Source organism: Coregonus clupeaformis, unplaced genomic scaffold (genome assembly GCF_020615455.1).
Source record: "Coregonus clupeaformis isolate EN_2021a unplaced genomic scaffold, ASM2061545v1 scaf1602, whole genome shotgun sequence".
In the NCBI taxonomy this organism is placed as follows: Eukaryota; Metazoa; Chordata; class Actinopteri; order Salmoniformes; family Salmonidae; genus Coregonus; species Coregonus clupeaformis.
In genome coordinates this window covers 38,800-66,328 of record NW_025535056.1, presented here as the reverse complement: position 1 = coordinate 66,328, position 27,529 = coordinate 38,800, and the positions used below count along the sequence as shown (strand labels likewise).

The following is a 27,529-nucleotide window of genomic DNA, read 5'->3' as shown; positions in this document are numbered from 1 at the left end:
CCTGTATGAATTGTAATAACATAAGTATAATCGTTGTAATAACATAAGCTCTCAGTCAGTCACTTATCACTTAGATAACGTGGATTTAGTTAATCATGGCGTTTAATGAATCTTTGCTAGAATTATAAATGGCTAATGTTCTGGCTGAACAGTGTAATTGAGTTAATAACCTTAATGTTTATTACAGATGCTTTCGACAAAGAGTTGATGTACCAAACCCTGAAGGATATTGTGGAGGGGAGTGTGGTGGAGGTGCCGACATATGACTTTGTCACGCATTCCAGGTGAGAAGGAAACATTCCATCCAGACCCAGTGTACAGAAATGCCCCTTCTTGAATTCAGACAGACGGGATCAAAAATGCCCACCCTCCACATTCCAGAGCTCAGATAGATGACCCTTGACCTAAAGAAAAATAAAAACCAAAAGAACTGGGTGTATTCATTAGTCTGATTTCATTGCATTAGTCTGTTGCAAAACATTTACTCCAAACTGAAAACTTTGTGCAATGAAAACAAGTTTATTTTGGACAAATTCAGATAGGTCTCTCCCCGTTTCGTTTAGTCTGTATGCTTCCGTTTGGACCCTAGAGTAAACGGTTTCCGTTGCAAAACGTTTGGCAAAAGACCAAACGTTTTGCACACTAGGGCAGTTCCCAACTAAATAAAATCCTGGTTGACCCGAGAGTCGTCTGTTCTTTTGACCAATCGCTTTTAAAACGTGTATTTTTCCAAACACCCTATGTTTGAATAAAATCAACTATATGTAGGCTACGGAGCTTGTCTGATGCTTTAAGCACTGCGATGAAAAATGAAGACACACAAATGACTAAAGAGGGAGCCAGAGATCAATATAGCCTAACCAGAATAAAAAAAAACTGTTCCTGACCCCCCTCCTCCCTCTACTGCTGGTCTTCGCAGATTCTGCCGTTACGCTCCTGAAGTTGCCGGTAATAGGCTACGCCAGCGGTCGGTAACCTTTTCCATTTGGAGTGCCAAGTTATCGTACCATTTCTACTGAACTGCGTGCGTGCCAGTTATGATTTTCATTTTCATAGAACAGTTTCATTTAATTTATAATAGTCTTCAAAACTCAAAATCAATGTTGTGGTTAATCAACATTGAAAATGATACAAATCTAAAAGTAACTTCTATTGCCATTGCCAACTATGTAAAAATAGCCTACATAAAGCCAACAAATAAAAACATTGCTGTCAAGGTCGAGGTAAGGAGTAGACCAAGGCGCAGCGTGATGAACAAACATGACTTTAATTAGTTAAAGCGTCAAAATACAAAACAAAACACGACTCGTGACGTCCACGGTATCAATGACCGAACACGGAACAAAAACCCACAACCACAAAGGGAAAACATACAGTTTAAATATGGCTCCCAATCAGAGACAACCAGCCAACAGCTGACACTCATTGCCTCTGATTGGGAGTCACTCAGGCAAACATAGAAATACAACAAACTAGAATGAACACCAACATAGAAATACACACATAGAAATGAACACACCCTGGCTCAACATAATGAGTCCCAGAGCCAGGGTGTGACAGTACCCCCCCCTAAAGGCGCGGACTGCGACCGCGCCTCAACTAAACAAACCAGGGGAGGGCTGGGCGGGCATACCTCCTCGGCGGCGGTTCTGGCTCCGGCCTTGACCACCACCCTCCAATACACCCCCCATAGTACCCCTGGTCCAGTCTGGCCCCGCAGGCTGGAGCAGGACTGGACTTAACAGGAGCGATCCTTACCAGGCTGTCGACTCGCACCCCTGGCTTGGTGCGTGGAGGAGGAACGGGCCTTACCAGGCTGACGACGCGCACCCCTGGCTTGATGCGTGGAGGAGGAACGGGCCTTACCAGGCTGACGACTCGCACCCCTGGCTTGGTGCGTGGAGAAGGAACGGGCCTTACCAGGCTGACTTCTCGCACCCCTGGCTTAGTGCGAGTGGCAGGAACAGGCCGGACCGGGCTGGCGACGCGCACCGTAGGTTTGGTGCGAGTGGCAGGACCAGGCCGGGTCGGGCTGGCGACGCGCACCGTAGACTTGGTGCGGGTGGCAGGAACAGGCCGGGTCGGGCTGGCGACGCGCACCGTAGACTTGGTGCGGGTGGCAGGAACAGGCCGGACCGGGCTGTCGACGCACACCGTAGGCTTGGTGCGTGGAGCAGGGACAGGCCGGACTGGGCTGGCGACGCACACCGTAGGCTTGGTGCGGGTGGCAGGAACAGGCCGGACCGGGCTGTCGACGCACACCGTAGGCTTGGTGCGTGGAGCAGGGACAGGCCGGGCTGGGCTGGCGACGCACACCGTAGGCTTGGTGCGTGGAGCAGGGACAGGCCGAACCGGGCTGTGGAGACGGATAGGAGGCCTGGAGTGAAGAGCGGCCACCACCCGTCCTGGCTGAATGCCTACCCTCACACACTCTGTGTGAGGCATCCGCACAGGACGTACAGGGCGGTGAACCCCTGGCCTGGTGGCCTTCTGGATCCGCCCCCTTTTCTCCTCCGTCAGCCCCGTCGTCCATGCCGTGTGCCCACCCCTAAAAATTTTCTGGGGTTGCCTCACGACCGTCCGACGACGACCCTGATCACGCCGTTGCTCCTCTCTCCGTCGCCTCTCCACTGTCTCACTCCATGGCCGGCGATCCATCCCGGCCAGGTTTTCCCCCCAAGTCCAGGACCCTTTACCGTCCAATATCTCCTCCCATGTCCAGGCTGCCTGCTCCTGGACACGCTGCTCCTCTTTCGCCAGGGCCTTTCCCGGCGCTTCCTCCCATGTCCACCCCAAGGGCTGCCCCTGGACACGCTGCTTGGTCGTTGCATGGTGGGTTTTTCTGTCAAGGTCGAGGTAAGGAGTAGACCAAGGCGCAGCGTGATGAACAAACATGACTTTAATTAGTTAAAGCGTCAAAATACAAAACAAAACACGACTCGTGACGTCCACGGTATCAATGACCGAACACGGAACAAAAACCCACAACCACAAAGGGAAAACATACAGTTTAAATATGGCTCCCAATCAGAGACAACCAGCCAACAGCTGACACTCATTGCCTCTGATTGGGAGTCACTCAGGCAAACATAGAAATACAACAAACTAGAATGAACACCAACATAGAAATACACACATAGAAATGAACACACCCTGGCTCAACATAATGAGTCCCAGAGCCAGGGTGTGACAATTGCAGCCTGCAGGTAGAAAATATCCTGATAAAAATAAATATACTATAAATCCCATTGGCTACGCATGGCCTGTCTGCAAGGAACTTAAAACATTGTATCAACTATTAACTTGGTCCAGCCTGATGCTCGTGCTAGCAAACTTGCAACATTGTATAAAATGTTTTGGGCCCTCAGTTTCCTGTGCCAGTGAGTTCCGGACAGACAGACAACAGCTGTAGGCTATTTTGCGCAAGGGATAAGAAGTAATCAGGTAGGCCTATATTGTGACGTTTCCACTGGATCAGAGGATGACATTTATTTTGCCTTTCATGCTGTGTGGTTATCGAAAGGGAGAGAGCTGGAAATAATTTTGAAATAGGCTACGTTGAGGAACTATTGTCATTTTCAATGGATGTAAAAACAGACTTCATTTACTTGCTGTATGAGGCAAAGAAAAAATTACTTTGAGAAGCTCCACAGTGATGGTGAATTAAGAAAATCAGAAATACTATCAGATCCCCAAATGGGCACATTTATAGGCCTACATTTGCGCGCAGGCCAGGTAGCCTAGGCCTACTTCTATGTGTTACAAGGTGCGTGTCCTTACTCAAGATTGACAGGCGCTCTCCAAACAAAAGACAATGAATAAATTAACAACTCAGAAATAAACGTAGGTTGTGCGCTCTGCAAACAACGCGTCCACTCCGACAATGACAACGGTAAGACTGTAATAATAATAATACATTGAATGCATTAACAGAAAAAAAGCATTAACAGAAATTACCATAAACAAACATTGTAATTAGAAATGATGGTAATTAACGGTAAATGTACTAGTGGTGGTACTGGTGTGCCATCCCCGCGGTCTCCAATGGATTAGTCCACTGAGACAGGCGTCAATCAGACCGGTGTCGTGTGCCATATATTTTTAAAAATATATTTGCCACTGTGAAAACTAAGCGCAGACAGCCATTCTGATTCTGTGTTGAATCATAGAGCACGGCACCTACTGCTTTTGGCCGTTCATCGTCCCGGTGTGTGCAGCCTCAGACATGAATGTCAATGCATTTGTAGATTAATTAACACACACACACACACACACACACACCATGCATTCACGTGAAAGTTAGTCTGTCAATAGAATACCTCTGTGTGTACTATACATTTGGTGCTTAATGTGTGTGTGTTTTCCAGGCTGCAGGACAGGATCACGGTGTACCCCGCTGATGTGGTTCTGTTTGAGGGCATTCTGGTATTCTACTCTCAGGAAGTGAGGGACATGTTTCACATGAAGCTCTTTGTGGACACTGACTCTGATGTCAGGCTGTCCCGCAGAGGTACTACTGAAACACACACACACCTAACAAGGGGATTGTCACATGCACGTCCACTTCCATACTCATACACACACTTTTCTCTAGCATATTTGATGTATATACTGTATTGTCACATTTGTCTTGGTCCTGACCTGGTTGTTGTTGTTGTCTTGGTCCTGACCTGGTTGTTGTTGTTTTGGTTTTGACCTGCAGTTCTGCGGGACATGAAGAGAGGCAGAGACCTGGAGCAGATCCTTAACCAGTACACCACGTTTGTCAAGCCAGCCTTCGAGGAGTTCTGTTTGCCTGTAAATGTCCAGCAGAGCCACACACCCTCACCATACACCGATGATAACTAACAGATAATGGACACTTTCATTCATTATTAATAGGGCTAATTATGGACATTTAAAAGATAATGACACATATAACACCCAGTGACTAATTTATATTATGTTCTAAATGCAGTCTTTTGAGAGCATTAGCTACCAAATTTAGATTGATTAGTTATTTTCCCCCCCAGACCAAGAAATATGCAGCTGTAATTATTCCTCGAGGAGTTGACAACATGGGTAAGTTATAGCACTCTGATGAAGCCTTCAGACTCATACCCTCTCCATATCCCTCTCTCTCCACACTCCTCCCTCCCTACATCTCTCTTATTAATCTGCCTCTCATGCTCAGTGGCCATCAACCTCATCGTGCAGCACATCCAGGACATCCTGAATGGGGACCTCTGTATGTCACGAGTTACAAAGCCAGAACCCAGAAGCAGACCAGGACAAGGTAAGTTGAAACGAAGGTGAGTGTTTATTTACAAATTCAAGAGTGATGCTGAATAATCCAGGGAACAGAGCGGGCGGCGTTGGTTAGTTGTTGGGGGTGCAGTGGTTGATCCAATCATGGCTCGGCAGCCGCCGACCACCAGGCAGAGGTTGGATGAAGGTTCCGGACGAGTGACTGCAGATGGAACAAAACGGAGGTAAGTAAACAACAAACCAACAAGGTGCAAAACAACAAAACTAACGCTAGAAGCTCTAAGACTGATACTCTGGTAAACCTACTGTTCATGGCTAACGATCCGGCAGGGAATGGATGTTAGGCCAGAGCCTAAGAAGGGTGATGATCAGGACCAGGTGTGCAGATTGCTGATGGGATGCAGGTGCGGAAATCAAGAGAGCTCCCCGGAGCGTTCCAGAACCCTCGGGAAACTGGAGATCACGAGCCGAAAAACTAGTCCACAGACAGGACCCGACTCAGACTGCCGGGATCGTTACAGTACCCCCCTCCGACGAACGCCACCGGGCGGACTCCCCGGAGCGCCAGGATGGAGGCGGTAGAAGTCACGGATGAGGTCAGCATCTAGGATCTGTCGCCGCGGAATCCAACTCCTCTCTTCAGGACCATACCCCTCCCAGTCCACGAGATACTGGAAACCCCGGCCCCGCCGTCTGGAATCCATGATGCGTCGCACCGTGTAGGCAGGACCACTTCCGATCATCCGAGGAGGAGGAGGAGGAGGCGGAGGAGGCAACAGAGGACTGAGGAAAACAGGCTTGAGGCAGGAGACATGAAAGGTGGGATGGACTCTGAGCGTCCTCGGGAGTTTGAGTCGAACTGCCACCGGATTGATCACCTTCTCCACCACAAACGGACCAATGAACTTCGGTAACAACTTCCTAGACTCAGTCCGTAAAGGAAGATCCCGTGTGGCCAACCAGACCCTATCTCCGATGGTGTAGGTGGGAGCGGGGATCCGGCGACGATTCGCCTGGAGCTGATACCGGTCCGAAACTCTAAGGAGTGCCTTTCTGGCCCGATGCCAGGTCCGGTGGCAACGACGAATATGGGCCTGAACAGAAGGCACTGAGAGCTCCTTCTCCTGAGAAGGGAACAAGGGAGGTTGGTAGCCATACAGGCACTGGAAGGGAGACATCCCAGTGGCAGATGTAGGGAGAGTATTGTGGGCATACTCAACCCAAGGCAACTGAGAGACCCAGGAGGTGGGGTTGGAAGAGGCCAGGCAGCGTAGCGTGGATTCCATCTTCTGGTTGGCTCTCTCCGCCTGACCATTAGATTGGGGGGTGAAAACCAGATGTGAGACTGACTGTAGCTCCAATGGCCAAACAGAAGGACTTCCAGACAGCAGAGGTAAACTGAGGGCCACGGTCGGAAACGATATCACTGGGCAACCCGTGGACCCTGAAAACCTCCCTAACCAGGATCTCGGACGTCTCCGAGGCAGAGGGAAGCTTGGCAATTGGCACAAAGTGGGCGAACTTGCTGAATCTGTCCACGATAGTCAGAACGACCGTGTTCCCCTCAGAAGCGGGCAACCCAGAGACAAAGTCCAGGGCCAGATGCGACCATGGTCGCCGGGGAATAGGAAGGGGGGTGAAGTAGTCCAGAGCTGGGCCGATTGGTACTCTTATTCTGCGCACACACTGGACAGGCAGCAACATAACCCCGAGTATCCTCGGCCATGGCAGGCCACCAAAACGTCTGCGAAGAAACGCCATCGTCCGAGCCACGCCAGGGTGACAAGCCATCTTGCTGGCGTGGGACCATTTGAGGACCGCAGGACGAACCGACTCAGGCACAAACAACCGACCGGGTGGACCGTTACCGGGACCGGGCTGCGTCCGAAGAGCCGCCATCACCTCCTCCTCAATCTTCCACCTAACAGCTCCCACGACGCAGTTCCGGGGGAGAATTGTCTCGGTCTTGGACCCACTCTCCTCCGTCTTGGAGAACATCCGAGACAAGGCGTCCGCCTTGCCGTTCTTAGATCCAGGTCGGAACGTCAGGGAAAAAATTGAATCGTCCGAAAAACAACGACCACCTGGCCTGACGGGAGTTGAGACGTCTAGCCGATTGCACGTAAGCAAGATTCTTGTGGTCAGTCCAGACAATAAACGGCTGCTCCGCCCCCTCCAACCAGTGGCGCCACTCCTCCAAGGCAAGTTTCACCGCGAGAAGCTCCCGGTTACCCACATCGTAATTCCTCTCCGCAGGCGAAAGGCGACGAGAGTAGTAGGCGCAGGGATGGAGTTTACTGTCCGTGGAGCATCGCTGCGACAGGATGGCGCCAACTCCCACATCAGACGCGTCCACTTCAACGACGAACTGACGGGCCGTGTCCGGTTGAGAGAGAATCGGTGCGTTGGTGAATCGCCTCTTCAAATCCAGAAACGCTCGATCCGCCTCCGGATTCCACTTGAAGCTCCGGATACTGGAAGTCAAGGCCGTTAACGGAGCGGCCACACGGCTGTAATCCCGGATGAATCTGCGGTAGAAATTCGCAAACCCCAAAAATCTCTGGAGCTGCAATCTCGTACCGGGCTGGGCCCATTCCAGAACCGCTCTAACCTTCTCCTGGTCCATCCTAATCTCTCCCCTGGAGATGATGTACCCGAGAAAGGATGTCGTGTGGGCGTGAAACTCGCACTTCTCGGCCTTCACGAACAGGCGATTCTCCAACAATCGCTGCAGAACCTGCCGGACATGCTGGACGTGGTCGGAAGGTTCCTTCGAGAAGATCAGAATGTCATCCAGGTAAACAAACACAAAGAGACCGATCATATCTCTCAGGACGTCGTTCACCATACTCTGGAATACCGCTGGAGCATTGGTCAGTCCAAACGGCATCACCTGATACTCGAAGTGACCCATCGGTGTATTGAAACCCGTCAACCACTCGTCTCCCTCTCTGATCCGGACCATGTGATACGCATTGCGTAGGTCTAGCTTGGTGAACACCGTAGCACCCTGTAAGGAGTCGAAGGCAGAACTCATCAAGGGCAGGGGATACTTGTTCTTGACCGTGATGTCATTCAACCCCCGATAATCAATACACGGTCGAAGAGATCCATCCTTCTTACCCACAAAGAAGAATCCTGCCCCCAGGGGTGATGACGAGGGACGAACGAGACCAGCAGCTAGGGACTCCTTGATGTAGGTCTCCAAAGCTTCACGTTCAGGGCGGGAGATACTGTATAACCTTCCCTTGGGGTAGACAGCTCCAGGGAACAGGTTGATGGCACAATCATATGGTCGGTGGGGAGGGAGTGACAGAGCCTTCTGCTTACTGAACACTTCCCCCAAATCGTGATATGTCTCGGGAACCAGGGACAAATCTGGGGGTTTAGCCTCAATCACCTGACTGGGAACCGAATGGGGACAGGCAGTCTTGAGACAGTTAGCATGACAATCAAGGCTCCAACTCGTTACCTTGCCCGTCACCCAATCGAACGTGGGATTGTGTTCCTTCAGCCAGGGGTATCCAAGGACCAGAGGAACATGGGAAGACGGCAGAATGAAGAATGAAATCATCTCCGAATGATTCCCCGACAACAGCATCTTAACCGGTTCAGTCCTCATCGTGATACGTGCCAGACTACTGCCGTTCAGAGTGGTCGCTTCAATGGCTTCCGGCAATTGCTCCTTGGAAAGCCCCAGCTGTTCCACCAACTCGGCATCAAGAAAGCTTCCATCGGCACCTGAATCGATAAAAGCGTTAATCGCTAAGCTCTGATTCCTGTTCACAAGGGTAGCCGGGAAACGGGGTCTGACAGAGGTACTGAGAGGTTGAAACTGGCTCGCTAAAAGTCCTCCCAACTTTAGCGAGCCGGGCAGTTTGACGACCGCCGGGAACAAGTGGAGATGTAATGTCCCGAGCTACCACAGTAGAGGCAGCAGTTGGTCTTACGTCTATGTTGACGCTCCTCCTTGGTTAACCCGTGCCGCCCCACTTGCATGGGTTCAGAATCGGGAGAGAGGACCTCTCCACTAATCCTTTGTGGTGGAGAATGATCGACGTGTTCTGGTCCACCACCCGACCCGACTGGGAACTGAGAAGCTGATCGATTGGACGGACCCCATTGCTTCTCCCTCCTTCGCTCTCGGACTCGATTATCCACCCGAATAGACAAGGCTACCAAGCTGTCCAGGTCACTAGGCTCCGGATAGGAGATCAACTCATCCTTGAGCTGCTCCGACAGACCCTGGTAAAAGGCCGCTTGCAGAGACTCCTCATTCCACCCACTCTCCACAGCCAACGTCTTGAACTCGATCACGAAGTCGGCCACGCTGCGAGTTCCTTGGTGAAGCGAAAACAGGCGCCTAGCTGCGTCCCTCCCTCGGACGGAATGGTCGAAGAGCTTCCTCATCTCGGCCGTGAACCCCTGGTATGAAGCCATGCAGGGGTCTTGTCGTTCCCAAACGGCTGAAGCCCACTCCAGCGCTCGACCACGCAGCAACTCAATCACAAAGGCTATCCTAGCCTTGTCTGTGGCATAAGAGTAGGGCTGTAGATCGAACACTAACCCACACTGCATAAGGAAAGAACGGCATCTTCCCAGCTCCCCCTCATATTTATCCGGCGCCGGAACCTTGGGCTCACGGAAGGACACAGCTCCAGACGCGGCAGGCGAGATGGGTGAAACCGGTAGTGAATCCTCCACCGGAAACTTGCGCTGGTTCTGGACCTCCGTCAGACCGGTAGAAAGGTTCCGAACTGACAACGCTATCTCCTGTAGTGCCGTGCTATGTTGTCCCAACATCTTCTCCTGATGGGAAATGGCATGGCGAACAGAGTCCAGGTCCGCTGGGTTCATTACTGGCCGGATCGTTCTGTCACGAGTTACAAAGCCAGAACCCAGAAGCAGACCAGGACAAGGTAAGTTGAAACGAAGGTGAGTGTTTATTTACAAATTCAAGAGTGATGCTGAATAATCCAGGGAACAGAGCGGGCGGCGTTGGTTAGTTGTTGGGGGTGCAGTGGTTGATCCAATCATGGCTCGGCAGCCGCCGACCACCAGGCAGAGGTTGGATGAAGGTTCCGGACGAGTGACTGCAGATGGAACAAAACGGAGGTAAGTAAACAACAAACCAACAAGGTGCAAAACAACAAAACTAACGCTAGAAGCTCTAAGACTGATACTCTGGTAAACCTACTGTTCATGGCTAACGATCCGGCAGGGAATGGATGTTAGGCCAGAGCCTAAGAAGGGTGATGATCAGGACCAGGTGTGCAGATTGCTGATGGGATGCAGGTGCGGAAATCAAGAGAGCTCCCCGGAGCGTTCCAGAACCCTCGGGAAACTGGAGATCACGAGCCGAAAAACTAGTCCACAGACAGGACCCGACTCAGACTGCCGGGATCGTTACACTGTAAGTGGCACCGTGGAGGAGTGGTGAATGGGCACAGCCGGGGCTTCAAGCGGGCCATCTCGGAGCAGGGGGACCTGGATAACGCCACCTCCAACCTCCCCCTAGGGAGCCCAGCAGTCGCCCCCACTTTTAAATGGAAGATCAGTTCTTGTTCACATCATGTTTCTACAGTGACAGGCATAGCATGATTTGTCAATCAAGATTTGGTTGGTGAGGTGATCAGAACACTGGTACTCAGGGCCCGTATCCACAAACCATCTCAGAGTAGGAGTGCTGATGGATCAGTGCTGATGGATCAGTTTTGCCTTTTAGATAATGAATAAGATTATATGGATAGTTTATAAAGTTCAGACTGACTCTTCACCCTGACTCTTCTAATAAACGGTATCATTATTTTACTGTCAATGATCTGTATGCAGGTGTGCTCAACCAGGTCAACAAAGAGGATATCCAAGGTAGCCTATCATAAAGGTGTTGTCCTAGTGACCTGCCCAGGATGTGAAAAACACCACATTATTGCTGACAACTTGGGTTGGTTCTCTGACCTGAAGGGAAAGAGGTTGGTGGCCAAGTTAATGTAGTTGTGAACATTTTACATGCATGCACAGTATTACAATGTTATGCAGGCAGGGCACTCTCGCGTCACCTCAGGTAGCGCAAACCCACACTCGTTCAGAGCCCTCTGCTGCGCATTTCACCATCCACGTCAACTTCCCTGATTACACGGTAGTTCCCCAGTGTAAGGCGCTGGTCGATTCAGGCGCAGCTGGGAACTTTATGGACAGGTCTTTAGCTAATAGTCTACGTATTGTCTCCTGTAGCTCAGTTGGTAGAGCATGGCGCTTGCAATGCCAGGGTTGTGGGTTCGATTCCCACGGGGGGCCAGTATGAAGAAGAAAAAAAAAAAGTATGCACTCACTAACTGTAAATCACTCTGCTAAATGACTTAAATGTAAATGTATTTCCCCTATTGATAGTGACATGCACAGAAGAGAAATGGAACTGCAGTCATAGTGAATCATAAGTGAATACCGTATTAATAGGCTGTAACGTTTGTGTGGACTAAAGGGCCCTACACACTTCACGCAAACCCAGCATAATATTCACAGGTAGTTCTAGGTACTTTTGTGTGACTCAGATTTTGGAACGGACCATATACGACGCTCCTTCGCTCTGTTTGCATGCAGCCTCCTTAAGACTTGAGTATTATTCCTGAATATATATTTTTTTTATTCATGGTTTGTTTTTTTCCCTACAGGAACATTGAGGAAATCCTTGCAGCGAAAGGGGAGAAAGTGAAGAGGGTAGAAGGAGAGGCGGCCTTCGAGATTGTTGTAGACAAGTCCGGCAAGGATTCAACACAGACTGCTCAAGATGCAGATGCAAAGAAACCTTCACCAGAGTCTGATGACTCAGGGAAATCATGATTAACTCTCTGTGTGTGTATGCGCATACATGCATTTGTCGATGGACTGATCACAACAAGGACACCATTCTCTATGAGTGAGAAATAGCAATTACTAAATAAATGCAACACTGCTTTTGATATTTATATCTCTATATTGTTTTCATAACATGTTGGTCATTTCTTATCACACTATTTTATACCAACTGAACACTAGTGTCAGAATATTATTTGGGTTTACACCAATCCTACAACTACTGCACTGATCACACTCAAACAGAAAAGGCTGATGCTTGCAATTCATTTTTATTGTAAAGTTGTATGATATAAAGCAGGAAAAATGAACATCCAAAAGCCCATTTAGGGCCATGGCAAACTGCCTATAATGGACGCTCTCCCTCTTCCTCCATTGTTCCCTCCAGCAGCTCATTAAAGCAATGCTGTCAATCCACACGGAAGCAGAACATAGTGCTCCTGTAAAACAACAAACAGTCATTGAACGAATGGGATTCACAGTAATACATTTGTCTTATAATTTTAAATAATGAAGCCGAGTTCTGGAGCCCCCATCCTCTTATCACAAGCCCAAGCACTTACCTCATCTGTTCTTCTGTCTTTTCCTCTCCCTCCCTCCCTTTCATCCTCTCCTATTGATGCTTCATCAGATAAAGTGACCTCAAATGCCACAATCTGTTTCAGGAAAAAATAAACATCCGAAAGCCCACTTACATGAGGTGAATAATCACATGAGATCAGGAATTGTAGTTTTTGAGTTGAAAGACATTGCATAAATGCACTTCTGTCAACACTAATACAGTTGTCTACAGAGAACAGGCTTTGATCCTAAACACTTACCTAATGTAGTCATCCAAATGTGCTCCTCCTCCAACCCTCCCATCCTTTCCAATTGATGCTTCTACAGATCTGTTTCTATGGCTGCTCTTTTCATCTACCTCAGACTGGAAGTCTGCCTCTTCGGAATGCATTAGCTAGGTTCCAGTTGGGATAGCTAATTTGCCCATATGTCCATCTCCTCTCTATTACTCTTATGAAACGGTTTCACCTCTTTTCTCTTGGTCTCTGTTTATCTTGTCTTCTTCTGCCTCTGAGTATTGCCCTCCCCCTTGCGTTTTCCATAACTTTATTTTGATCCACTTAGCTCTTCTTTACTGCTAATCTCATTGACCTTTTATCCCATGGTCCGTCCTGATTCTGTCCATCAGAACTTGAAATCTATATCTCCTATTTCCCTCCTGATAAACCACTCTGGTCTCCCTTCCTCCTCTCATGTTTTCTCCTCTTCACCCTCATGCCTGGCTCTGTATTATTCCCCCCCCTTTTGCACCTTTTCCAGTTTTGTTGTTAGTTTTTTGCCTTAAATATAAAAATGTTTGTTTATTTACATCTATTAACATACCTAAGAGCATTGACAACATTTCTTTCTTCCTTTGTCTGCTCGCTTTTCTTTCGTCATCTACTCAAAAGTTGTCAACGCCTCGTCCGCCTCATTCTTCTGCTTCTTCCTTGTTCTCCTCTTGGCAGACTGTGCGTGAGCGGTCTCTGGACACTGCTCCCTCTCTTCCGTCCACAAAGATGTAAACGCTGTGACCTGGTATGGCACCACCTGTTTTGCTCTCTGTGTCTGCCCTTTTTTCTCATACTTCGCACGCCTCTTTTCTCTTTCAATCTGTGCAATCCGCTCTTCTCTCTCATACAGTTTCTCCATCTCCATCTTGAACCTGGCCTCGTCATCTTTTATTCTTTGAAGCTCTGCTCTCTTCTTATCCTCGTCCCATATCCTTTTCTGCCTTTTCTTCTCCTCCTTCTCTTGTTCCTGCTGTATCTTCAATCTCCTTTTCTTCTCCTCCTTCCTCCTTTTCTCTTCTTTCTCTTGTGCCTTTTGCTGCATCTCCAGCACCTTCATTCTCTCCTTTTCCCTGTTCTTCTCCTCCTCCATCCTCTGTTTCTCAATCTTTTTCAACTCCTCTGCCCTCTTTTTCTCCCTCTTTTTTTCTTTCTCCACCCTCTTTTTCTCTTCTTTTTCACGGGCCTTCTGTTGCATCTGCTGCTTCTTCATTTCTTTTTTTTCTCTCTTTTTCTCTTGCTCTTGTCTCTTTTTCTCTTGTTCGATCTTTAGTTTCATCTCTGCCTTCTCCCTTTTCATCTGCTCCTCTAACTTCTTTTTTTCCATCTTTTCTGTCATTTTCCTTTCCTCCTCAACCGATTTCTTCTGTCTCTTTTCCCACTTTTTTAGCTCTTCTTCCCTGTCTTTCTCCGCCTTCCTTTCTTTTTCCTTCCCACTTTTCATCTTCAACATCTCTTCATTTTTCTTAGCCTCGTCCTTGAAATATTTAATCCTCTCTGCGTAGCTCATGGCATTAAGTTCTTCTTTCCCTAGGCTCGCCATCATAGACATTGCATTTGCGGTTGCATATCTCCCTTCCATTGTACGACTATCAATCTTCTTCCTCTCCCTCTCACCATAAGGATCCCTGTGTAGACATCTCTGTTGTTGTCCACTCATGCTCTCCTCACTTTCACTACTCCCCTCCTCACTTGTGTCCTCACTCATACTCTGAGACACATCCTCCTGAGACAAGCGTAAGGGCGTCACAGCCTTCTCAGTGGTGTCGCAGAGCGCCTTGATGTAGTCAGCTTCTGAGTTCACCCTGTGAGCAAGTGGGCACAGCTCCTCGTAAATGGAGCTCCACGTGAGTGAATCCTCACAAACGTCGTCAGGCAGGTATAGGTCAGATGACTGCCTCTTGAGCACATTCACAACCTCTGCTAGGTCCTGCTGGGTGGCCCCCTGAGTGTCCTCTTGGACGGCCACTGGCGTGGCATCTGTGGTGGCCTCTGGGCTGGCCGGACGCTCGGGGGCTGTGGCAGGGGTCTTGGATTGTCCTACTGCAGAGGAGCAGGAGGCCTCAGTGTCATCGTTCTTGTCATAGTTGTTTATCCTTTTCTTCAGAATCTCTTCCTTTCTCTTTTGGGCCATCCTCTCTTTCAGCTGCGCTTTATACATATTCTCAATTTCTGCACCTCTCCGTTGAACTTCCTCAGACAATTCCTCAGACGATGCAACCTCTGACCTCTTGACCTTATCCTTGACCTTTGCCTGGTCAGTCAATGGGGACCTGGGGTGGACATGCGGATGGGTCTGCCTCAGCTGGGCAGGAGGGCCAGGAGCCAGGAGGTGGAATGGGACAGAAAATCTGTGTGAAGCGTGTGGGTGCGACGTCTTGGACGGAGAATGAGGCCGTTTGTCAGGGGAGGTGCAGCTCTGTGTGACCAGAGGGGGAAAGATTGAGTGTTTCTTAGCCGGGTTCTTCTGGGTGGCGGCGGCATGCTGGTCACACTCCGATTGGCTTTTGGTGAGGTACCTGTGGAGATTGTACCTGGGGAGAGCTGGCAGTGTCGGGGAGACGGGACAAAGAATGGAGGAGGTGGAGCGCTGCTTGATCACCCCTTTATCTACCCCAATCTGTATGATGACAGACACATTTTTATTACTTAATAGCTTGATGGTCCATGTTATTACTATCTTAAAACAATTATATGTGTATGGGTAGTACATATTATAGAGAAAACATTTTATTACTGTATATTAGCTTATTAGGAAAATGGGATCGTCCACACTTTTGGATTTATTCTTTTTCAACTCTTCTAGGAATGCAGACCTTCCTGAGAATACTACCAGTGCAGAATGCAGACCTTCCTGAGAATACTACCAGTGCAGAATGCAGACCTTCCTGAGAATACTACCAGTGCAGAATGCAGACATTCCTGAGAATACTACCAGTGTGCAGTTTTTTTTTATTGCTGTCTTATTTCACTATTCAAACTATTTAGATCTAATTTCCGTGTATCAGGATTGGGAACATCTCAAAGCAACTACAGTATATCTACTGAGAAGTCTGATTTAAGAAAACTGCTCGTTACCTCCTCCAACAACTTGTGCAGCCTAAATATTTCTCCATACAGCGCCTTCATCTCCCTTATGTTTCCTCGCTCAGCTCTCCATGTCTCTTTAGCCAATCTCCAATGGGCGAGCTCAAGGTCATGGATATCCTCCCGCATGCCTAGTTCAACCTGTGTCCCCTTCTCATTGTGCCTCTTCTTTTTCCTCTTCTTCGGGGTTGAATCGGTGTTCTCCTTGCCCTGCCTACACACCTTTGGGGCAGTAGGGATATTGAGAATAGAACATGGTATATTTTGTTTTACTCATTGGATTATTATGTGCCTTCCATCGTTTTCCGTTGATATAGAATATCAAGAAGGTATAATGTTGACACTAGATCAAGCCGTAGTTCGTACTGAAGTTTACACTGATTGGCCATAAATTATTAGTCTGGACCACTTTAGAGATCATAGAGTTAGCCTGCAGATGGGACTTACAGTATGGCTGGGGAGTTGTGAGGAGTTGTGAGGGTGGTTTGGTCTGAGCCTGTGGAGTTCGTTAGTTCCTGTGCAGAAATCGTCCCTGCAGTCCGATTTGCCCATGGCTAGAAATTAAAATGAGGACAAACATGCAGTCAGTAATGAGGTTATCATTATACAAGCTTGTTATTTTCAATCTTAGAAAAGCTCATAGGCCTAAATGTCAAAATGATGATTTTAAAGCGCTGGAGTTTTGACTGAGGGTGGTGAGAGAAAAGGGATTCTAACCATTCTTATGATGAGCCTTGGGAAGGAGAACTTTCCCATAGTTCCCTCAATTACTGTAATCCTGAAAAGATACAATATGGCTTAAAAATATTATTATATTATTTAAATAAACTCAATTAAATTGTGCCACAAAGTAGGACTACTATAGCAATGGTTTTGACCCTGAATTGAACTTAAGTGTTGCCGTAATGTGACAGTAACGCTATGGCAAACCATTTAGGCTGTCAACATATCTGAACACAGTCATTTATGACATCATGATTGTGATGTAATGTGATGCCATGGGAGACCACACCCACTCTGACAGACAAATCACCAGAGCCAAATAGGCCTATTTTCAATTACCTTAACCAATTAACCCACTTCTATGGTTGAAATACAGTATATTTTGTAGTAGTAAGCTCATAAACATAGTAAAAACCACACTGCAACAATGTGTATCACTTCACAGCTACTGTCCATGATACATGAGCGGGTGTCCTCTGATTGTGTCCTAAAATTGCACCCTATTCCCTACATAGTGTACTACTTTTGACCAGGGCCGATAGTGTACTTTATAGGGTGCCATTTGGGATGTACATAGGACTATGTAAACATTACCTTTGTTCATCCACACAATCAGTTTTGCCTTGATATTAAGTAATTTTTGCTAAGTGAAAATTATTGGACAACAAGAAAGAAATGTATTCATAAGAAAAAAATATACACACCTTATTGTAATATCAATATAGATTCCAGTTGTAAATGGTATACATTATACAACAAGGTAACTCTTCAGGATGCTTCAGAGAACCAGTAGGCCTAGGCAATAGAACATTACAAAAACTGCATGGTGGCCAATTTAATGTATTATTGCAACATTACAGCATTTTTTTCACACTTATTTCATGAGTTTCAAAATGAGGACACTTATTTTGACGTTTTTACAAACATTATTTTTCTGAAGGAAGTGCTTGTCCGTGTTCTCGCGTTGTTACACGTATGAACGTGAACAGATTATTGTTTTATAAAGCAGCTAGACTGGGGAGATTCAGAGTGTTGTTCAACAGTTGAGGGAAACTGATATGCTGATTGTGAAGAAGGTGAATGTTATGGTGTTTATCGCGCATGTGATTAATTGTACTGCACAAACGAACAAAAAGTCCAAGAAACTGGACATAATAGTATCATCGGCTGAAAGGTTTTTGGGTTTCCATGACTTCACTGCCCAAACGGTGCAAAGAATACTGTCCGAAGATGCTATTTTTTTCTCAGGCCCCAGAACCTGCAGGGATGGGCGTTGGCAGTTGAATCTGAATAAAGGAGCGCATTGATTTTTGTTTTGTATTATTTTGTTAATTATTTGGGCTGATATACAGCCAAAACAGTAGGTGGCGGCATGCACCAATAGCATTTGTTTGCGGACCGCCATAATATCAAAGAAGAGGACCCCGTACAGAGGTGGCGGCAATAGGCCCTTTTCACGTGACGTCAGACAACTTCCGTTCTGCCGCGATGCAGGTTATGTTTACATCCGGTGTCGCTTAGGAACGCTTAGCTAGTAGCACATCATTATGGAGTTCACCCAGTCCCTTTCACATCTGCCACCAATACGACTTAACGACGTAGAACGACTTGCTGACAAGTGGTCCCTTACTTCAAGATCGAAGCTTGATAAAGGCTACAAGTTCTTCGTTGAAGGTTACCTGTTTGATTATGAAGGTACGTGTTTATCTTTATTTAGCTTAAATTAGCCCTATGCTAGCGAAGGTTATGAGCTGACGAGTTTCTGTTTTGCAGCCTCTTTTTAATATTACTGCTGTTTGTATCGACCGTAAGATAAGAGTCAGTAATGTATTAATGGCTAATGCTGCGCCCTTTCTCCCAATCACTGTATTGAAACAGTCTCAAGTGTAGTTAACGGTGAGGTGACAGTGAGAGGGCGATGTTACAGGTCCATGAAGAAAAATGAGGAGGCTCATCGGCTTCAGGTTTCTCAGATAAACAGTTCTCTAACATTATGATAAGATAGGTTAAGATAGATAAGTTTTCTTTTTGTTGTGTTTTGCTGCGGTTGCAGATTTAATAAGAATGATTCCACAATGTTCCACTGTGGATCAGTTTGTTTCTCAGTCTGAGCTCTGATTTTGTATCATTAAACTTAATACACAACGAAATTCTAACAAACCGATGTGGGTTGTTGACGGCAATAAAGACTGGGAAAGATTCTGTGATAACTCAAAATGTTCAAATTTTCGATAAGTGTTGGCACTACTTGTCAAAGGTTTCAGAACAGCCAATTTTTCTTAATTAAAAAAAGAAATTGGGTTTTGAAAATTGTGTACAGTAGTTTATAATGAAACGCAGAAAAAAATGTTTTGTAAGTACAGCACTAATTGTTATGTCTCTATGAACAGGTTACACTAGACTCTGCAGAGGTTCCTGTGGTACTCAATCACATGTCATGTTCCTGCTCTGCTGGGAAAGCACTATGTAATCACATAGTAGCACTTCTTTTTCAAAGTGCTCACTATGTTACCATGGGCTTTAAGACAGTGCCATTGCCTCTGTCATGCACCAGCGCACTGCAGACCTGGCACCGGCCTAGGACACAGGTCAGACATTATTTGTTACACTGATGCAGAACTTTGCAGTTTGTATTGACTTTTGACAATGTATTGTTCATCATTATTATATCACAGGGAATTGTACCAGAGGCCACCAATGATATGGCGGTGTGTAAACCAGCGGCTAAGAAAAAAACAAGTGTCAGAGCTGGTGTGAAGTGCACACTGTACCGAGCCTATGATGGTGAGTCTGAATGAGCCCCCGCCTGTACTAGAGCACAAAGACTTTAGTGCATTTCTAAAATAATACAAACATAAAAGTGATTATTATTTGTTACTTTTTATATAGACTTTCAGTGGATATTTTTTTATTTGTATTAGAAGCATGTACGAGACTGGATGAGTGTGGTTGTCTTTTTTAGTGAAAAAGATAAGGTGGCATTTAATGAAATCTAAACTTGACATATCTCACTTTCATGCCAGGGCCTATTCCGGATCCTCACGTCATGGCCAGTGCTGAGAAACTGAAAGACATCCGTCCACAACCAGGGATTTGCAAATTGCTGCACGGGCTTGAGGGCCTTAATTTGGTGGACTCTAAATTTGGCCCTGTGCCATTTGGGTCTGTGCTTTATTACCAGTGCCCTCTAGAATTAAGTAGAGATATTATTAAACACCCTGGTGCCAGTGAGTTTCCTCAGTTGCCTATTGAAGGTTACAACTTTAAATTTCCCATTGATTTTGAGCCCAACTACATACAACAATGTCATTTGGACAGCCTGATTGTGTCAGAGGAGATGTCTGCTGCTATTGAAGCAGAAACAAGAATGCAGTCAGAATGCCAGTTGTGGAGCCAGGTACGCAAACCCCGACTGACAGCCAGCAGATTCCGTGAAATATGCCATGTTCGTGGGGAGTTGTCTGCCAAGGCTTTGGCAACCCGCATTCTGAGAGGAACTCCTCAGACAGCTGCTATGAGAAGAGGGTTGGATCTGGAACCTGAGATACTGAGGCAATATTCTGATTTTTGTGATGTCTCTCTGAAACAATGCGGGGTCATCATCCACCCTGATTCACCTCACCTTGCAGCCAGCCCGGATGCTAAAGTCTTCTGCCCAACAGAAGCACCACCATTTGGTCTTGCTGAGGTTAAGAGTTGCGATGTTGAAAATGTTACCCAAGTTAAACACCTGATCACAGTTAAAGGCCAGGCCTGCCTTAAGAAGAGCCACAAATACTACTATCAGGTTCAAGGCCAACTCGCCTTAAGCGGACTTCAGTGGTGTGACTTCATTACAGATACCCGCACTGACTTCACAGTTGAGAGAATCTTTAGGGATGAGGAGATTATCCACTCAATGCGACAGAAGCTTGATCATTTCTATTATAACATCTACATGGATGTCTTCTTAAGTTATAAAACATAAGGCAGAATTTTATGTGTAAATAGTGTTAAGGTAAATGTGGAAGGTGAACCTTTGACATTTTTTTCTTTAACTGCAAATTAACTTGTCATATACTGTATATCTCCTATGTACTGAAACACACATTTTGAAAAGGATTGTGATGTAAATGTCGACATGTTTTTCTTTAACTGCAAATGAACTTAATTGTGTTATATACTGTATATCTATGTATTGAAATACAAATTTTGAAAAGGATTGCGATGTTGTAAATGCTCTTACCAAAATCAAAAAGGATTGGAAGCAGTTGCTTGCAAACATATATTTAATAGTTCCATCAGTGCCATGACACATAAGCACATAACATGGTTAATAGTTGGATATTTTTACAATATATCACATTAGGTTCATTAATAGCTATGAAAAAGTTATTACCCTTAACAAAAACATACAGTATAACATTAGATCAATTAAATTACCAACAAAGTTAATTCATATTTACATTTTTTTGTACATACAATACAGTAATATAAAAGTACTTCTATTTACAGCCCATCTAGCTTACTCAGGAAATATACAACTTCCAGTTGACAAAAACATCAGACTGGTTTGTCTCCTTTAATGTCAAGAGGTCCCTGATAGTTCGACATGAGGCAGCAGATGGCCCACAGCTGATTCACTGAACCCACTGTGGAAAGAGGAACAAGCCCATCCCAGATATGGTACTCCTTCACCCTCCGTATGGCCCTCTCGACTAAAATCCTCAGCCGGGCGATGGCCTGGGTCTTAAGAGTGTCCTCCCTGCTGAGCTGAGGAGATTTTTACGGGAAGATACGGGAATTTCTGTTTGTTGTTTGAACAAAATGGTACACTGCAATAGCATCTTCTCGAAGATTGTGCCATGCTTCGGTGTTGGATGGGATACTGTTGCGATACAGACACCGGGAGAAAAGAAACAGCTAAATTAACATTCAGCTTTGACCAGGAATCAATATTTATCTAGCTATCATGCACAACAGTATTTGAATATGTGACGACCCTCCCACTCTGTCTGCCGTATTCTCTCTTTGTTCTTGTTTCCTTGTTAGGATGCCGGTGGGCGGAGTTGGGAGGGTCGTCAGCTACATGGGAAACACCTGGGCCGGGTGTGTCCCAGGATAAATGGACCTCTTCCACATTCATTAGGGAGACTCTCTCCAGGCAGTTACTTTGATCTTGGTTGTGATATTTTTGAGGCCTTTTTGGGTTGTTTGCTTTGGCACTTTTCAACACTTTTCCATATTACATTTATGCATGCAAACACTCACGTACACTACTGATTACTGATTACACACACCATTGTTATTTGATTTAGTTTACTTTAATTAATAAATATATACTTTGAGTACTCCTTGTCTCCACGTGTCTCCCTTTTGTTACGAACTTGAGCCGGTTCGTGACAAGTGGGGGCTCGTCTGGGATTTTGAACTGGTTGGTTTGGGAGAACGTGGAGTTAATGTCCAATTCTGTAGGGTTTTTCTTTGTAAATTTTGTTAGTTTGTTTGAGTTTGATAGGGCAGTATTGGTTGCCTTTGGGTTTTGTACTGCGTTGGAGAGAGTACATTGGTTAGTTTCCAGTCCCTGCCCAGCCTGGAAACTCTTGCTCTACTCGCTGTTGGGACATCGGGCTGAGGTGAGTACAATCGGCTGTGTACCTCAGTGGGAGATTGGGTGGGGTAGTGACATTTGCTACCCGGAGCTATAGCTTTTTTCCCCTGATAGGCTTAGTGACGTGTTTTGTTTTGGGATACGTTGGGCATGGTTAAATGTTTGTTATTTTTGTGTGGTGTCAGTGGACTGAGCAGTTGTCTCGGGGGCACATCCGTGGCTTGGGGAAATCTACCAGCGTGCTGGGGGGTTTAATTCCTTGCCAGCGGGCTACAGTGCGTAATTACCCACCGCAAATCTGCACGAAGACTAGGGTTGAGTTATTATAGGTTTTGGGGAAGCTCCATATCCCAGCTCTTTTCTGTGGTGCTCGGTGTGATTGTATTTCTCTTGTGTCTGGTGTGCTCAGCAGAGGGGTTGAGAAAGATTATTATGATATATATATATATATATTTTTTTTTTTCCCTGATTATGGCGTCTAAGGTAGACGAGTTCATTCGCTTTCCATCGGAAGAACTGTTAGAATTATGTACTAAAGAACAGCTGTTGAAGGTTGCTGAACACTACAAGGTTGAAATTAGTGATAAACGTCTAAAATTCTATTAGGTTAATATTGAAGGCCAATTTGATGGAGAGTGGTATTCTGGATGTTACCACTGGGGCAGCGTCTGCTGAGGACACGTTGTCTCCCCGATATGTTACAATGACCGCTCCATCGGTTAGTCATAGTGGTCTTCTTTTTGAACAGCAGAAAGAACTGCTTCTGTTACAGCTAGAGCATGAACAAAATGGACAAAGAGCTAAAATGGAGCATGAACAAGCTAAAATGGAGCATGAACAAGCTAAAATGGAGCATGAACGAAATGGACAAAGCGCTAAAATGGAGCATGATCGTGTAAAATATGAAAGGGAATTGGAATTTAAACAGGATATGGAGCGTGCTAAAATCAAGCTGCAACAAGAGCGACTAGAGTTGGTTAGGGAAGGAAAGCTCTCAGGGGAGAGTTTGCTCTGGGAAGGTGACCCAGAGTTGCGTAGGGGTCGTTCCTCTTTTGGTCGTAATCCAGAGACATTTGATGTTGTAGGGAATTTACGGTTGTTGCCCCAGTTTAATGAAAAGGACCCGGAGACATTCTTTTCATTGTTTGAGCGTGTTGCTGACGCTAGGAGTTGGCCTGATTCTGATCGCACTTTGATGTTGCAGTGTGTGCTGACTGGTAAAGCGCAAGAAGCATATTCAGCTCTTAGTGTAGCAGACAGTGTTAGTTATGAGAAGGTTAAAACGGCTGTGTTACAGAGTTATGAATTGGTCCCTGAGGCTTACCGCCAACGATTTAGAACTTTAAAAAGGGATGATCAGCAGACTCATGTTGAGTTTGCGCGAATATTATCTTCACAGTTCAATCGCTGGTGTTCCGCCTCTACAGTTATGACTTTCCAAGGGCTGTGTGATCTGATTATGTTAGAACAATTTAAGGACACAATCCCTGATCGTATAGCGACGTACATTAACGAACGAAAAATAAAGACTGTCGCTGAAGCTGCGGTTTTGGCAGATGAATATGTGTTGACTCACACACATTTTTTTTGCAGAACCCCGTATTCGGAGTGAGTGGGGGTGTTTGCAGAGATTTGGGCCTCGCTCGCCGAGATACTTCGGTTCCCGGGCAGAGTTTCATTCAACTGGGGTTGAGCCTGATACCCGTGGTAAAACTGACTTTGGTCAAGAGTGTCACTACTGTCGAGAATTAGGTCATTGGAAAAATGAATGTCCGATTCTTAGGTCTAGGGGTAAATTCAGTACAGGTGCTTATGGTAAATCGAGGCCTATAGCGTTAGCAGCGCCTGTTCCACATCAGTTCACTCCTGACGCATTGTCTCATGCCCAGAGCCATGTGAAGGGCTATATTGATCCCGAGTATTTACCTTTTGTTACGGAGGGTTTTGTGTCTATGGTAGGAAGTAAGAACCTAGTGCCAGTAAAGATCCTAAGAGATACAGGTGCCTCTGAATCATTTGTGTTGGAATCTGTGTTACCCTTCTCTGCGGAGACTGATTCGGGGAATAGTGTTCTAATTAGGGGAATAGGTTTGAACACTCTGTCAGTTCCATTGCATAAACTGATGTTGGATTGTGGACTGGTGAAAGGTGAGGTTGTTGTGGGGGTGCGTCCTTCATTGCCTATTGAGGGTGTTGACGTGATCCTTGGAAATAACTTGGCTGGGGAGCGTGTGTGGCCTATCGTGTTTCCATCTTTAGCGGTTTCTACTAAGCCTTCAATTGTAGGGATTCCTGATGAGAGTGCGCAGAATTTCCCAGAGGTGTTTTCTGCGTGTGCAGTGACGCGTTCTATGATCCCTGATGACTTGGTTACGGAACTGGCTAACGAGAATACCATAAAGAAGTCTGTTACTGTTTTCCCTGTTATCCCGTTATCCGTATCCCGCTCCGATTTAATCGAGGCGCAACGGGCTGACCCTACATTAGAAGAGTTGCGGGACCAAATTGTGCCTGTAGAACAGTTGGGAGATGTCGCACAGGGCTATTTTCTCCAAGAGGAGGTCCTGATGAGGAAGTGGATGTCTCATGGTAGTTGTTTTCTGGGGGAGGCGATTAGTCAGGTTGTGGTACCAGTTAGGCTTCGTGAGTTGGTGCTGACAACTTCTCACAACGACGTTGCTGGGCATATGGGTGTGAGAAAAACCTACAATCGCATATTACGACATTTTTTTTGGCCAAGATTAAAGAGGGATGTTTCTGATTTCATCAAAACTTGTCACACCTGTCAATTAACTGGTAAACCTAATCAAGCTATTAAGCCGGTACCACTGTTCCCTATTCCTGTACTCAGTAAACCTTTTGAGTATTTGATTATTGACTGTGTTGGTCCTCTGCCTCGTTCTAGAAAGGGTAGTAATTATTTGTTGACTGTGATGTGTCAGACCACTAGGTTTCCTGTTGCCTACCCTCTCCGGTCTATCACGACTAAGGCTGTGTTAAAAGCTTTGACTCAGTTTCTCTCACTGTTTGGAATCCCTAAGGTCATTCAAAGTGATCAAGGATCTAATTTCACCTCTAATCTCTTTGGACAGGTTCTCCAACAACTCCATATTAAACACAACTTGTCTAGCGCTTATCATGCCCAAAGTCAAGGAGCACTGGAACGTTTCCATCAAACACTTAAGTCTTTGTTGAGAGCTTATTGTACTGAGATGGATAAGGATTGGGAGGAGGGGTTGCCTTGGTTACTGTTAGCTGCTAGGGAGGTTTCACAGGAGAGCACGGGTTTTAGCCCAAATGACCTAGTGTTTGGACATCGGGTGCGTGGGCTTTTATCTGTTCTCCAGGATGACTGGAAGTCTTCCGAGCCTCCTCAGTCCCTGTTATCATATGTGGGTGATTTTCGGCGACGCTTGTATGCCGCTGGTGAAATGGCTAAAGAGGAGCTATCATCTTCACAGGACAGGATGAAGAGCATATATGATCGCCGAGCTGAGCCTCATCACTTTAGTCCAGGTGATCAGGTTCTGGCTCTGCTGCCAATTGTTGGTTCTCCTTTTCAAGCCAAGTTTCAAGGTTCATATACAGTGGTGCGCCAGTACACTGAGCAAAATTATCTAGTTGCCACTCCAGAACGGAGGAAAGCACACCAACTGTGCCATGTAAATTTGTTAAAACCCTATTATGCACGTTCCTCTGAGACTGAACAGGGGGAGTCTACAGAGGACGGTAAGGCTGTTCTTTTGGCTGATATTGTTTATTCCCTGAGTTCTGGTCATGCTAGGTCTGTGCAGGAGCAGGAAGATGTTTCTGGTCCTGACGATTGCATACTGCAGGGTAGATTGAAAAATTCAGAGACACTGAATGGATAGCCTTCTTACTCATCTACCTGTTGATGAGCGGAAAGAGAGGGTTGGTTTGATTCGGAGATTTCCAGGGTTGTTTTCGGATACACCTACACGTACAAACTTAATAGAACATGATATTGACATTGGAGATGCTGACCCCATTCGTCAACGGTTCTATAGAGTTTCTTCAGAGAAACTGCGTTGTCTGGATGCTGAGGTCAGGTACATGCTGGAGAGTAAAATAGCAGATCCTTCTTTCTCCAGTTGGGCTTCTCCCTGTATCTTGGGCAGTAAATCGGATGGAACAAATAGATTTTGTACGGACTACCGTAAGGTAAACGATGTCACTGGGCCGGATTCATTTCCTCTTCCTCGGATGGAGGACTGCGTTGGTCAAGTCGGGCGCAGCTACGTTTGTGAGCAAATTTGACCTGTTAAAGGGGTATTGGCAGGTGCCACTGATGAGTAGGGCACGTGAAATCTCTGCCTTTATTACACCTTTTGGTCTGTACTCGTATTCGGTTATGAGTTTCGGACTGCGTAATGCGCCTGCCACTTTTCAGCGATTTATGAACAGGGTTGTCTCTGGTCTGGCTGGTTGCGCTGTTTATCTGGACGATGTAGTGATATATGCAGATGCTTGGGAGGAGCATCTGTCCCGTATTCAGGCCTTGTTCGGACGTCTGGCTGCGGGTCGCCTCACGATGAATTTGGCTGAATGTGAGTTTGCTCAGGCGACTGTTGTATACCTTGGAAAGGTGGTTGGGCAGGGTGACGTGCGCCCTGTTCATGAATATTGATGTGACCGACCATTGTTTGATTTTGTCATGTTCTATCCTTCCTGTTTGTCCCCTCCTAGTCTTGTGTTCTTCTTTCCTCTTAAAGGTTGCTTCCTGTGTAAAGGTTGCTGAGGTCTGGAGAGGAGGATGATGGGTGGGGCAAGTGGAGGTGTGAACATGTACAATTTGGCGGTTTGGGACGCAGGGGCTGGTACGTTGGTCCGGGGTCCTTGTTGGTCCCCGGTCTTATGGGGGGGTGTGACGACCCTCCCACTCTGTCTGCCGTATTCTCTCTTTGTTCTTGTTTCCTTGTTAGGATGCCGGTGGCGGAGTTGGGAGGGTCGTCAGCTACATGGGAAACACCTGGGCCGGGTGTGTCCCAGGATAAATGGACCTCTTCCACATTCATTAGGGAGACTCTCTCCAGGCAGTTACTTTGATCTTGGTTGTGATATTTTTGAGGCCTTTTTGGGTTGTTTGCTTTGGCACTTTTCAACACTTTTCCATATTACATTTATGCATGCAAACACTCACGTACACTACTGATTACTGATTACACACACCATTGTTATT

General features: G+C 46.4%; 2 protein-coding genes across 4 annotated transcripts in view; one reads left to right on the top strand and one right to left on the bottom strand.

The window, feature by feature from the left end:
- The window catches only part of LOC121561778 (uridine-cytidine kinase 1), a 42,133-nt gene extending 36,905 nt beyond the window's left edge, over positions 1-5,228 (top strand). For 2 of the 3 annotated variants that reach the window (XM_045218477.1, XM_041874246.1), the window contains exons 3-6: positions 188-284; positions 4,368-4,510; positions 4,703-4,797; positions 5,013-5,107. In XM_045218477.1, the coding sequence (XP_045074412.1) occupies positions 188-284; positions 4,368-4,510; positions 4,703-4,797; positions 5,013-5,072 (395 nt within the window). In that variant the 3' untranslated portion in view covers positions 5,073-5,107. Of the gene's footprint in view, positions 1-187; positions 285-4,367; positions 4,511-4,702; positions 4,798-5,012; positions 5,108-5,173 lie in introns of those variants that run through there. The other variant, XM_045218478.1, reaches the window with a different exon arrangement.
- Positions 5,229-12,622: 7,394 nt separating this feature from the next.
- LOC123487288 (golgin subfamily A member 6-like protein 22) lies at positions 12,623-16,145 on the bottom strand. The gene is made up of 2 exons (XM_045218481.1): positions 16,008-16,145; positions 12,623-15,549 (listed from the first exon to the last, which is right to left on the bottom strand). Exons 1-2 carry the CDS (start codon positions 16,143-16,145, stop codon positions 13,540-13,542), a joined length of 2,148 nt encoding a protein of 715 aa, XP_045074416.1. The 3' UTR covers positions 12,623-13,539.
- Between the last annotated feature and the right edge of the window lie 11,384 nt (positions 16,146-27,529).